Here is a 12,884-nt window from a genome sequence, read left to right on the forward strand (position 1 = left end):
AATTTTTTTTAATACTGTATGAACTAGTATCCTGTCCAGGGTAAAGTTTATCACTTGCTTATTGGCATTTAGAAACAGCTCTCTCAGGACATTGGACAGTATTAGCGGGGTTAAGAAAATAAATAGATGGACGAAATCTCACTGTTAGATATCCTTTGAAAAATTTTTATTGTTACATGAGATAGCTTTCTGTGCATTTTCAAATGACTGCACTGACATATTAGAAATAATCTTTACTGTCCCAAAAAGGGAAAATTCAGAATTTACAATTAAGGACTCTTATTGTGAAATTAACCGGAAATTGTGCGAAGTGCTTCCAGCTAACTTAACCCGAACATAGGATGTTTGTAGGTAAAGAATAGTGAGATAGATTGAAAGGTTGCGCCCGGGTTGCATTGTTAATGCGTTTAGTTGCTATGCGATGGTTTTGTTTAAGGTTTAATAAAGAAAAGGGTTTTTTTCTCCGACAGTAGCTGGTGCTTCTCTGGCATCTATGTGGCTGCAGCGTTAGCTAGTGTCACGAGATTAGCTGGACTTTGATATGAGCTAACGCCGACGTCAGATCAGAAACCAGGATCTCCGTGGGACTTTTCGTGCAAAACTGCGAGCTTACAATCCCAGGAGCTCCTAAAACGCTCAGTACGTGTCGTGTTTTACCAGAAAAACAATGACCGTGGCCCTGGCTAAAGGAGACAGTTAGCAGGAGCTTGTGTGGTGTATGGTGTTCTCGCAGCCCACTGCCACGGCGCCTCGTTGCAGTCCACGTCGAGTCTCATCTGCTGTTTCACAGGCCACGTCCCCGCGGGCGTAGTTCACAGAGAAGATGCCGAGTGTGCGGAAGGGGACGGAGAGTAGATACGCGTAGAAATGTGAAAAGCCTTCATCGTTTGTGACTGCGTGCGTGTGTGTGTATATATATGTGTTTGTAGCGTTTGTTTCCGACGGCATGTCACGTACACAGATGTGTTTTACATCGGGATAACACACTCCGAGCTGCGGTAGCGACCTGTAGTGACGTTAGGCTTTTAGTGTGCATGTGTTTGAAATGATTGGGTTTGGTGCAAACCGACGAGGAGGCCGCATGCCGTCCTTCATCCTCGTCTTTCTGATGGTCATCGTCGGCGTGCTGGCTTTCAACTACTGGACGGTGTCCAGCAAGCACGGGCATCTGCTGGACGAACTGGCGGAGATACAGACGCAGGTGAAGCGCTCGGACGCGGCGCGGAGCCGCCTGGAGAAGCGCAACTCGGAGCTGATAGTGCAGGTGGACACGCACAAGAAACAGATCGACCAGAAGGATGGAGACTACAGCTTGCTGGAGGGCAAGCTCCAGGCCAGAGAGGGGGCCATCAAGAAGTGCTCAGATGAGAAGGTAAACTTGGATTCTGGCTTTGTTTGACCCGGTCTGACTGTCGTGACACGTGTACCAGAGATGTCACCAAAGAACTGTCCACAGAGAGAGTAAAGACGCAATTTAATAGTAAAAGGATGGATAAATATTTATACCAGAGGTAATCACTGTGGTAAATCTATTTCAGGAAAAGCCGATGAGCAAAACCACAGTAAAATGGTTTTGGTTTATGGAAATGTTGTGTGTTACTCAGAACAAAAGGCTGTCGTTGTGGTTATTTATTTAAAATAAAATGCTTCTAGAAGAGACACAGAATCCTAATTATATTCTGAAAGTAAATCTTAGGTCATGACCTATGATTACATACTTGTAGAACATAGTTTACAGTTAAAGGTACATGCACAGCAGTATCTCTTTGACCTCCTGGATCACAGAGATGCTGTGTCGACACTTGGAGGTGAGTAGAGAAACATTGCGAAAGGATAACCTTCAGAGCCGAGAGGGAAATTGCACATGTTCAACTTGTCCTGTTCTCTATGGCTGACTTCATGCTTTTCCTGTTAATCCTTTCGGCTGACATTCAGTTTCTGTCACACTCAGGAGCAACACCAATTTGCAGCTTCATAATATCTTCATTATGTTGCTTAGAAAAGTCTGTTCCCTTGATTAGGATCTCATTCATTCTCACTGTTGCACCACCTTAACCGCTTTCTCTCGAGATCTGCTTCACCCGATGTTTTTCTATATAATCGCCACGTTGCACGCTTAAATGCTTGGCGTCCTCAAGCCCAGCATTTATGAAAGTATCTCATCCTCTCTTTATGTAGAAAGGATTGTGGAAGCCATAAGTACATTTATTTACTTATTTGTTTTACTTGGTTTAAAAGTATATATATTACTCCATAATGTTTTTTGCTTCCTGACTGTGTTCGCATAGTTCCATCCACAAAGTGTTCAGGAAAATATCCATTGTTGCTCTTTTGTTTGTCTGCCACGCATCATCCATGGTTCGCAAGTTGTATACTTTCATTTTTGCTTTTGTGAAATGTCTTCACAAAAGTAAAGACATTTCATTGTGTCTTTACTTTATTTTCTTCATTGGAGGTGACGTTGTCTTCAACCTGTACACCAGCATGCTTTGCTGATTTCTATCACAAAGCTCAGAAAGAGTTGCTCAGATCATGTACAGTACGCTCGGTGTGTGGTTTGGGGATGTGGTCAAATCGTTAATTTATCTGACTGTAATATTCTGTGCCACTTTGTAGTCTGTACAGAAAGTTAGAGCTGGTAGTTTTTGCTACTAACTTAAGATGAGCATCTGAAGGCAAAAGAACCAGGTGGTTTAGGTGGAAACACCTTTCAGACTAGACTAAAGTCAATATTTGCATTTAAGTTGTCCTTAGCTACTGCAAATAGTAGATTTTCCCAGCTTCTTCTTTAAAGAGGCTGCTATGCGCACGGCCCTGGTGACCAGAGAAGTATAATTTCTAATAAATAGAAACTATACACAAATTTATGAGATCCGTTTTGTTTTTTGGTCATTTTTCTATCCCGTATGCTGTTTTAAACCAAACTGCATATTTTCCCCTACATTTTAAAAATTTGTTTATAAACCCAGTTAGTACGGTAAGAAATTTACATTAAAGGAAATTTGCTTAAAATAATCTCACTATATGGAGAGGAGACGGAGCTTCAGGTCACAACAGTGTTTCTGAAATCAAGCTGGAAGTTTGCATTGACTAACGCTCCACCTTTTCCTATGTAAACATCCCACCCTTGTTTTTACAGAAGTGCCTAAAGCGAGAGGCCTGCAGTTACAGTAATCAAGTGGTGTATTTATTGAAAGTTATTGTTCAGCTGATTCCCTTTTTCTAGTCAAGTTCTTTGTTATATGCCTCCGAAAATAATTTAATGTCTAGTTTATACTTGTAAATCTAATAAGTTATTAAATAAGACTAAAAAGCTAGGGACCAGGTTTTTGGAATAATGTATTTTGTCTCAAAGAACCAAGTATGGCTCTTGTTCAGTACAAGACATTCAAGACAAACCTGCTCGTCTTGCTTTTCCTAGAATAAATAGCGTTAAGCTGTTGAGTCCTGAGGGCTTTTGCCTTGTAAGCTTTTTGTTTGGACAAGTTCTTGTTGTCAAAATGTAACGCATTTCATAATTCCTGGATATATATTTTTTCCTTTTGCCACAGGTGAAGTTGCAAACTGACGTCACGTCCCAAATGGCCGAGGTGCAGAGACTTAGAGGTAAGACCAGACCAGCAGAGGGCGCTGTCAAGCTGAAGCTGATGTTTGTTTCAGTTCTTAGAAATTTACCCCTTTTCAACTTCATTGTGTTTGCATGGTGGTGTCGCTGCAAACAGAGCAGCTGACGGAGCTGAAGCAAGAGTTCATGAAGCAAGAAGAGCAGCTGAGAGAAGTGAAGAAAAATAGCACTAGTTTGGAGAGAAAACTGGAGTATGAGAGGTATTTGATTCACTTCATATTATCTGCCTCAGTGACTGCCTGTTTTTTTTGTCTTTTTTTATGCAACGTAAGTAAATTGTAGGAAACAACTTGCCTCTTTTTGAAAAAATAGGTTTTTAATCATATTATGCTTTAAAAGCGTTCAAACAGCTTTAGTATCATGATACTTAAATGTGATGGCTCCTCGTGTCAAAGGTTGGTATGTAATGTGTTAAATTAGTAACAGTTTAGCTAATATAGCAATGAAAACCTCTGTACTGTGTGAAACAAATTTAATTCCATGAAAATCGTATTTGAAATCCCAGTCACATTGTTTGCATTCAGTGTAGCAATATAATATAAGCTTCTCCTTTTTTCCCTCATTTTTATTTGGATAAGTCATCTACACAATGTTAACTTGGCCTTGTTTTGTTTTTCTATGAAATCAGTTCCATAGCATGCTGAAATGACCCAGAATGACATGGATATAATATAGAAATGTTTGTGTGTGTGTGTGTGTTTTGCAGTTTGCAGTGTGGGCGTCAGATTGCACAGCTTAAGGGAGAGTATGAAGAAGCCAAAAAAGCCCTGGAGAAAGAAGTGTCAAGGCTGAGACTGGTTAGTTTTAGTAAACCTTGATTAACATTCCAGCTATTCTGGTAATTCTGCCTTTCTATGTTGTCGTAAAAAGTCTGGAATTTGAATTCAGTATTTTCCATTTTTGGAGTGTATCCCTACGTTCTTCCCCCCCTTATGTCTTTCCTTCTTTTCTTTTTTGCTTTCTTCCTTTTTTTCTTGTGACCTGTAGTCTCTTCCATTCTTGGTTTTAGTTCTTTCCCACATTCTTGCTTTTCTTGTGTCCTACCCACCTTCCTTATTGTCTTTCTTTCCTATCTTACTTTTGTACTTTCCTATTTCTGCCTTGTTCTTCTTTTCTTTAAATGTCATACGTCCTTTCTTGTTCCCTTCCTTTCTCACTTTCATTGTGTCTTTACTTTATTTTCTTACTAATTTATGCCCATTATTTCCTTCCTTCCTCTCAGTCTCTGTTCATGCCAGTCCCATATATAAAACCTGAACCTCTGTATTTAATGGTTAACTTTGTGTTTAATGTTTTTAAGTGAGCATTAAGTCTGTAGAACTCTGAAAACTGGAATATGTAAAAAAAAAAATTAAAACCTCAAAGGTTTATATAGGAAGGTCCTGTCTCCATGTTGCATTCCTAATTTATTCAGCAGTGTAGTATTTATATATAGCTCTTGTTTGTTTTTTTATTGCTAGAACTGTTCCAAATAATTTTAATATTTAGTTTCCTCGTATTTCTACTTTGTTCAAACTTTCTATTCTGTGCTCTTCCGTGTTTCCCTCAGGCTTACACTTGTTCATGTCTCTTGTTTATCTCTCTGTAATCTAGTCTATGGTTGGTGGCCAGGTCAATGTGGGGGCAGGAAAGCATGCAGGGGAAGCAGGAGGTGCAGATGTGAATGGAGAGCGCCAGACGGTGGCCACTCACCAACATGACAGGCACTCAGAGATAAAAGGTAGATTGAGCATGCCTAGGCCTGTCACAATAGCAAATTTTGCTGAACGATTAATTGTCTCAAAAATGATTGCGATAAACGATAATATTGTTTGAAGACCTTTTTACACTGATTTAATGGAAATGATGTAATAATGCATGCGATTTCCTGCCAAAGATAGATACACTTTATTTTCAAAAGAATATTTAACACTGGAAATGATAAACAAAATAAACAAAACAACCAAAAACAAAGATAAAATGGATTCTCAGTCTCCATTAACAAAAAACGCACTTGAAAAAAACTAAACAACATAAAGCCAAAGTGGAAATAAATACTGCATTCAATCAAAAGAGTGCAGATTATGAAGTCTGTATATTATGTTGCCCTTCAGTAATAATTAGATTTAAATAGAGAAGATGGGCACATCCACTACCTGATGCAATAGTTCACACTACACGATTTTTTGCTCCTATTTTTCCCCTTACAACAATCTTAGATCGTTGGTCTTTCTAAGATTGTGTGGTGTGTTACGGTAGATCGTCGTTGCCGCTCCGATCCAAATCAGGGGTTTTTCCCACTGGGAGCTTTAACGCAACCTGTTGAATGTGACAGGCAGCCAATCAGAAAGCACGGATTCTCCTCCGTGTTTTCTGAGGGGAAATTACGTCGGGGAATCCCAAACAGCTGAAACGGCGCAACCCGAAGTCCAGCGGACATCGGAGATAATATGTGGAAACAACATTAATGTTTATTCAACATGCAAAGAATATAGAAATGACAAGAGGAGGAGTTGGAGCGAAATTGCTACCGCAGTTGATAAACCCGGTAACTTTTCAGCTGTTCTTTGTTAACGTGACGTAAATAGGTTATAATGATTTTCATTCAGTCAGGACTTTACGCTGACACTAGCCACATGCATTGCAGGTAGATTGTAGTAAAGCATTGATTAATGCCCGGTTTTAAAATTAGTTAACTGAACTTGTAGCCATTATTTTGTGCCCATTGTTGGACACCACGCCGCAGGAACGAACCCGATCGAACCGTTAAACCTAGGATTTCTGTCGGCTAATGTGTGGTCTGTCAGATTTTGAAAATGGGCCGACAATAGACAGCTTTAAGATTGTGTAGTGTGCGCTGGGCTTTACACTAAGGAAATGAGGAAGGGGGGAGTCTATGGAGAGCACCGGAGAACAAGAAAAGGGCCGGATGAGACGATAATGCCGATAATTAAAATGACATCGATAGTTTTAATTTATCGTGCGATTTATTGATTTATCGTTTATGCGACAGGCCTAAGCATGCCATTTTAAATCTGATCATCTATAGTCATCTATAGCAAAAATCTAATATCTTTTCCAGGTGCTTAGATTGCTATGCACCTGTTGCATATACTGATTGGTTAAAAATTATTAAATACTTTTATTTCTTATTTATTTTTATTTAATCTCATTCCTTTGTTGCAGAAGAAATGGGCAAACCTGGCAGCGATGCTGGCATGCCTGGAATTGAAGACAGTGAGGTGGGAAAAATGGATGAAGTTCAGTTTGGTAAGAATTAATTCTAAATATTGGAGACAATTTTTTGTTTTGCACACCAAACACTCTGCCAACTGTTTATATTATGACTGTGCCATATTGCTGGACCAGATCATTAGGAGTCTATTGATTGCACAGTAAAGTCAAACAATTATCAATACATTTAAAGTTGTTTTTTTTTCTTTTATCTCCTAAAATTTACTGCCCTGTTTAAATTGTTATGGGAATAACAAACATAAAAGTGGGTGAGACCACTTTATTAGGTTAAATGTTGCAACATAAACACTCACTTTATCTTTATTTTTATTTAAAGCCTTGAAGAAGCCCGCCATCACTCAGAAGCAGAACGAGGCGCCTGATGTCGGAGCTGCAGCTGGTGCTGGTCCTGGCCCAGAAGCAGCCGATGGTGCCGGAGGTCAAGGCATGCTGTTGGACCAGCCCAGGCTCCAGCAGGACCGGCTAGAGGGCCGAGCAGTGGGGCTCGCACCCCCAGTCATCATTAAACAGGAAGACAAGCCAATAGTGTTTGAAGAAGATAACAAGGCAGGGATCCAGGCAGATGAGCTGGGAGAACAGCAAAGGCAAAACCCAGGTACAGTCTGACTCTGCAGCACGTGAATCTTTAAAAAAAAAGAAAAAAAATCAAGTACTTCAAGAATTCATATGATATAAAATTGTGCTTTTGTGAAAAAAACTAATTCTCGAAATGCAATTCTTGATGACGACTTGTGAAGGAGTTATGATTTGTTTTGTTTTCCCTCTGACCTTCAAGTAGACAGCAAACATTTGAAGATGATTCCTCTGCCTCACGATAACGCCCAGGTGCCCAAGCCCATCCAGCTGCAACGAGCCAAAGACCACGTCCCTGCGGAGCAGCTGCACCACCGCCAAAGTGAGTTTCATTTTGTGAATATTAAAACTGGCGGTGGGGAAGGTGGTTTGGGATGTATTCTGTCTTAAAGGGCACATATTCATGGCATTAGGGATTCTTGCGACTTGTCTTTGTCCTAACTCACTCCAGAGCAGGATCCAATTTTCCATGGTGCCATTTGTGTGATTTTTGCCACTTGCTCTGTGGATATCCGAGTCATTTTGTGAACATGAGTTGGAGTAGAATCAGGGAGTTGAGAGAACCCTGGATTACAGAAAAGAGGAGACAAATAACACACACACGGCTGCCAGATTATCTTTTCCAGGTGCCTGGCTTCTGCTTTGCTCTGCTGCCTTTGATTCTTCCTCCTCCTCCTTTTTAAATTGATTTCTCCTTTATCTCCCTTGTGCCTCTCTGCCAGGGATCTTTTCAGTCTTGTAAAGGAAACCAAAGTCCGTAGCACCCAGGTGCTTTTTCTTTAAAAAAGTGTGACAGCAATCTGAAAAAGCTGGACCTCATTATTTATTTACTTAGCTTTCGACGTGCCTAAAACTTGAGCTGCTGTAGTCAAGTTTTGGAACGTTACCACAGAAGTCATTGTTATTATTGTTTATTTTACAAATACAAATCAAATTTCTTTCAGACCCTTGAAACAATACTTTCAGGGATCTGCTGTGAAGTCATCACATGCTGCATCCATGGCAGCCAAAAGGGGTCATCTGTGTATGTGGCTGGTGATTACATACTTTCCATCTCCATGCTGGGAATAATTACCAAATGGGGTTAAGGAATGAGGAGTAGAGTGAGGAACTCCATCAGCATCATTACCTGATGATGTTAGAGCGATGGAAACTGTCATAATGTCCTCGGCCCCTCCTTCCGTTTTGCCTCCTTACTCCTCCGCCACAGCCTCACTCCTCCTCTTCTTCCCTCTGGCTGTTGACCCCATCCAAACCCTCAACCTTCTGTTGTCAGAAATGTAACATTGTGTTGTGCTCTGGCCATATACACCATATATTTGCAATGGTTCATGATATGTATCTTTGAGCTATTTCATAAAACTGGTTGATCATTGGTGGATGTAATAGTTCATACATTTGCTGACTTTGGAGAGAGTCGAGATTCACCAGGGAGCAATGTAACAATTCAGGAAAGATTTAGAAAAACAAAGCCTGATAGAAATATGCTTGACATATTATGGCAACTTGTTCAAGCATATTTCATCTAAAGAGTTACAGTATGTGATAAACTTATGCTTATATCTTGTGGAGGTTGAGACTATTCAATATAGAACATTTTAATCAACACAAGTAACTGAAAATGTAGGAAAAATCAAAGAATTGTACATTATCAATTGCATGAATGTACAAAAGCTTTTGCAGAAGTGATTTATTTGTTTGTTTATTTATTTATTTTATGTGCACAAGTGATTCAATGATTTGAAGATTGAATTAGTAGTTTTAAGAATTTCAATTCTAACCTGAGAAATGGACCAAAGTATCTAAGAGAAATGGTTAAAATGAAATAAAATAAAATTTCTCTTTTCCAACAAAAATCATACATTTCTGCTGCGCTGCTATCATTGAGTGGACTCAACAGATGTTTCAGTTACCACTCAGTTCTTCTTTTAAGAAAAAAAATGTCGGTGTAAAGACGGCACTATTTTTTCTTTTTTTTTCTTTTTCATGGTTTTGTTGCTTCAGTCCATCTAAGGCTTTCCTCCTCAGAAATGCCTGTCTTCCAAATTAAAACCTTTCTCCATGTATTAACCTCATCCTCTGTGTACCATCACTCACTCCTCCAAGCATTCGTTATTACTTGGTTTCTCCCCGTCCCCACACACACCTATTGCCTCCCACCACGACTGCCGCTGCTTCCCTTCTTTCCTGACGAGGCCCTTCTCTGCCTCCTGCAGGCCGGTTCTTTGATGAGAACGAGTCCCCAGTAGATCCGCAGCACGGCTCTAAGCTGGCGGACTACAATGGGGACGACGGGAACGTTGGTGAGTATGAGGCCGACAAGCAGGCCGAGCTGGCCTACAATGAGGAAGAGGATGGTGATGGTGGGGAGGAAGACGTTCAAGGTGAGCCAGGCCTGAGCCCCGGAGCTGTGGACTGTGTGTCCAGTGTGTATCCACCATTCCTACCTTGTTTCCTCCTCCACCCCTCATTCTGCTGCAGCCCTGCTGCACTGGTCCAGAGTAGCTCACAGTACCCCGAGTCTGGTCGTTGGATCAAAAATAAGTACAAATGTTCATTAAAAATCATTTTAAAAAACATGGGGTTTTTTTATACAGGGAAAATTTGACCCTTGAACTTGCGGTTCTGTGAGAGTTATTCAGTTGCCATCTAGTATTTTCCATCGTGCCTGTGCTTCTTTTTAGCTAAACCACCTGTCTGTGCCCACCAAACATCTGACCTACATCTAAACCAGTCGATATATATAGCTCACTGTGTTACTGAATGTTTCTGTGTTCTCCTTGTAACATTGAAGTGCATGCCTCTTGTTTGTTTTCTTTGTGATTGCTTCCTAACACTGTTTCCTTTCATTGCCTCCTTCGCTATAGAAAAGTGTTTTAAATAATTGATGTGTGCGCAAAGAAACGTCCTGACATGCCACTTGAACATAGTTTTGTCATGTGTATTCTTGTTCTACCTTATGAATAACCGATTATTTTGTGCATGATTAATGTATACATTTGATTTAAAAAATATATATAGAAGGTCCTTTTTATTTTGTCTTCTGGAAATTGGGGACTTAAAGTTCCTAATCAGTCTGGAAAAGTTTGGAATTTGACTCAAGAACTAGGAAAAGAAAATGTAAATATATAGCTATACTTGCATAACAATATGATATTAGACTTTATTCCCCATTTTGTAGTTGCTTTTGTCTTTCCTTTCTTCCTTTTTTGATACCTTCTTTCCTTCTTCCTTTTGTCTTGTATTCTTTTTTTTTTATTCAATTAAAATATAAAATACATGCTGATCTCATAGGAAAATTTCTTCCTTCCTTATCTCCCTTTTTTCTTATTTTTTTATCTACCTCCTTTATGCCTTTTCTACTATGTCTTCTTCCTTCCTTGCTTGCTCCTTTTTTTTCAGGTTTTATGTTGAAAGCCTGCCCTATAGAAATATCGGCCATAGATTTATAGTGCATATCAATATTAAACATTTCCTTTCACTTGGTAATTAATCTCTAATGTTGGTTTGACCTCCTTTTCTTTTCCAGATGACGACGATCGGGACATCCAGGACAGAGACCGAGCTGTGGATTATGGGAAAAGACATCAAAACAATGACATTCTTTGAAAAGAAACTCACTCAGCTATAACTTATTAAAAAAACTTCCTTCCTCTGCAATCGAGGTGTCTCCTGATAAATTAGTTGCAGCACCACCTTGTCTAAGCACTTACAGCGGACTTCTTTAGTGTCATGGACTGTTTTGACACATTCAAACTAATTCTGAATAATTATTAATATAAATTAAACACGGCATTCTCCTGAGCTGCTATATAATTGCTAATGTTTTTTTTTTTTAAGTTTTGACAGTAGGGATGATGTGCTGTGGTCACTGCATTTTGGTACTGGATAACTTCAGGTCATCATAGACTGTTCTCGGAGAGTTCGATACTTTGAATCAAATCATCTTTTCTTTAGCTACTTTCTCTTTGCTTTTGCTTGATATATTAAAAAAACTGCTTCCTGGGATAGTCGTCAAACAAACTAATCTGGGATGGGATGCCTACAATGAAGACTATTTTTTCTTTTACTGGAGTGGAAGATTCAGTTGCCAAGGACTTTACCGCCTATTAAACCTCTTTGTTTTTGTGACAGAGACCCAGAAGTGCTCCTCATTCTGTTTTTAAATGCCACTGCATGTGAAACAAAGTGTTCAGTCATCAAAACTAAGCAACACACTTGCTTCTTAAGCAATACTTAGGATGGTGTTAGGAGCAGACATTACACATGCTTCCACCAATGAGGTCTCTTGGATTTTGATGTAGTTGAACTGTTAACATTTGTACCAAGGGAATAATTCCTCACCTTTGGGGAAATCTGTAAAACCAGAAATCAGTTGTTTGTGCAACCTGGACAAAAGATTTCTCACTGAAAAGCGCATTGAATGTAATTTTATTTTATTAAAGGTGATGCTTCATGTCTTTTGTCACTTGTTGCGCTTGCAGATTGGCAGTAGGAGTGATGGTTTGTCATCACTAACGAGATGGGTTTAGTTGACCCGGCTTCTAATGTAAACAACCTCTGAAATATTGTATTTATCAGAAATATTCATCATTGCCTTGCTTGATGGAATTAACAAATACCAAGTTTAGTTATAAAATCATTTTTCTGTAAATGCTTTATTTTGGAAGCTGTTTTGACAAAGGGTCAGTTACTGTATATAAATGTGGAAACTTCAGGAACTAACACAAAAATATCTAATTACATACTGTAATTTTGTTTGCTCTTGCCATTAAGTTTAAATGTGACATTTACATTTTCAAGAGTCTGTGTTTACTTTCCCTTGTTTTCAAAGGTATTTCTTACATTGTATGTAATGAGCATGAGTATTTTACAGACTGATCAGTTTTAGCCATGAAAAATAATTTTCTTCTGCATTCATTGGCAGGTTAATGGTAATAAAGATGAACAACAAACTTCCCAAAAACCATATTAAATCAATTTTAATAACCTTGGTTAAAGTTCAAAATACAGCATTAAAACGTTTGATGAAGTACAAAAACTTCATATTATACAGTTATATGAAAATTATTGGTATTTTCCAGTTCTGGGTTTGTATGGTAATCATTTGTGCTAACTGAGCTTGTTTCTTTGTTTATGTTAATGATTGAAACTGTAAGATCTGAAATACATTGCTTCAACAATGACCTTTTTTTTTTAATGACTTTTTTTTTCTTCTTTTTTTTACATCTGCCTGTGATGCATTTACTGCATCATCAGACTCCCAACGACTCAGACTTGTTTTCTATTTACCTTGGATGTACACTGCAGTTACCAGATCATTGCTGTGCAACAAAAACGAGTGTTGGAGTTAAGATTTGCAGTGCTAAGGTAAATAAAATTAGTTGTATATGCCATGCAGTGAGTGTATGCAAGAAAAAACCTAAGACACGGTTATTGTACTAAAATGTAT

The 12,884-nt window shown here is 39.0% G+C and overlaps 1 protein-coding gene across 6 annotated transcripts; it reads left to right on the forward strand.

Annotated features, from left to right (window-relative positions):
* Positions 1-299: 299 nt before the first annotated feature.
* Positions 300-12,618, forward strand: golm2 (golgi membrane protein 2). Of its 6 annotated transcripts, XM_032560800.1 has the most exons (10): positions 302-1,372; positions 3,552-3,606; positions 3,723-3,825; positions 4,332-4,422; positions 5,219-5,345; positions 6,791-6,874; positions 7,176-7,454; positions 7,635-7,754; positions 9,649-9,816; positions 10,962-12,618. In XM_032560800.1, exons 1-10 carry the CDS (start codon positions 1,046-1,048, stop codon positions 11,039-11,041), a joined length of 1,434 nt encoding a protein of 477 aa, XP_032416691.1. In that variant the 5' UTR covers positions 302-1,045; the 3' UTR covers positions 11,042-12,618. The 6 variants fall into 6 exon arrangements, with proteins under 6 accessions (XP_032416690.1, XP_032416688.1, XP_032416691.1 ...); XM_032560799.1 differs by having other exon boundaries at positions 300-1,372; positions 6,794-6,874; positions 9,649-12,618; XM_032560797.1 differs by having other exon boundaries at positions 301-1,372; positions 9,649-12,618.
* Positions 12,619-12,884: the final 266 nt, after the last annotated feature.

The sequence above is a fragment of the Xiphophorus hellerii genome, chromosome 4 (assembly GCF_003331165.1).
Source record: "Xiphophorus hellerii strain 12219 chromosome 4, Xiphophorus_hellerii-4.1, whole genome shotgun sequence".
NCBI lineage: Eukaryota > Metazoa > Chordata > Actinopteri > Cyprinodontiformes > Poeciliidae > Xiphophorus > Xiphophorus hellerii.

Coding starts and splice junctions, on each gene's coding strand:
- golm2 (XM_032560797.1), top strand. CDS start 1,046: ATGATTGGGTTTGGTGCAAACCGACGAGGAGGCCGCATGCCGTCCTTC. Junction 6,875..7,175: donor AATGGATGAAGTTCAGTTTG/GTAAGAATTAAT, acceptor TTTTATTTAAAG/CCTTGAAGAAGCCCGCCATC. Junction 7,455..7,634: donor ACAGCAAAGGCAAAACCCAG/GTACAGTCTGAC, acceptor CTGACCTTCAAG/TAGACAGCAAACATTTGAAG.